Source organism: Egretta garzetta, unplaced genomic scaffold, assembly GCF_000687185.1.
Source record: "Egretta garzetta isolate BGI_Z169 unplaced genomic scaffold, ASM68718v1 scaffold834, whole genome shotgun sequence".
In the NCBI taxonomy this organism is placed as follows: domain Eukaryota; kingdom Metazoa; phylum Chordata; class Aves; order Pelecaniformes; family Ardeidae; genus Egretta; species Egretta garzetta.
Window position 1 is genome coordinate 30,329 of NW_009259438.1, and position 418 is coordinate 30,746.

Sequence of the window (418 nt, forward strand, 5' to 3'; positions counted from 1 at the left end):
CCTTCCCCTCCCAGGCCCCGATCCTCTCCCCCTGGCTCCTGCCCGGCTGCAGGGTCATATCCAGACCCTCTCCGCTGGTGCTTCAGCACCTTGCTGGCCGCCCTTGGCCACAGCCCGGGGAGATTTCTTGCCGTGCTTCAACCCCGCTCTTTGCTCCGCTGCCATCGTTGCAGTCCCAGCTCGGCTGCGGCGAGGATCGGCGCTTGCTGGAGGGTTTTGCCTCAATTCCCAAGGAATGAGCGGGGTTTCCTCCAGCCGGGAACGCGGATGTCGGTGCCCGGGCGAGCAGAGACTGGGCTGGGCTGCTGCCCGCTGCCCGGAGAAGCTCAGACCATGGGCATCATCACCTTGGCGTAAACCGTCGTGGGGTCCTTCTTGGGGCTCTGCAGCAAAGAGTGGGGAAGCAAAGGGGTCGGGG

At 65.6% G+C, this 418-nt stretch overlaps 1 protein-coding gene across 1 annotated transcript in view; it reads right to left on the reverse strand.

The window, feature by feature from the left end:
- Nucleotides 1-326: 326 nt before the first annotated feature.
- LOC104124773 (signaling lymphocytic activation molecule-like) overlaps nucleotides 327-418 on the reverse strand; it is an 8,043-nt gene continuing 7,951 nt past the window's right edge. Inside the window, exon 6 of the mRNA XM_035892712.1 lies at nucleotides 327-383. Coding sequence (XP_035748605.1) covers nucleotides 327-383 — 57 coding nt within the window. The remainder of the gene's footprint in view (nucleotides 384-418) is intronic.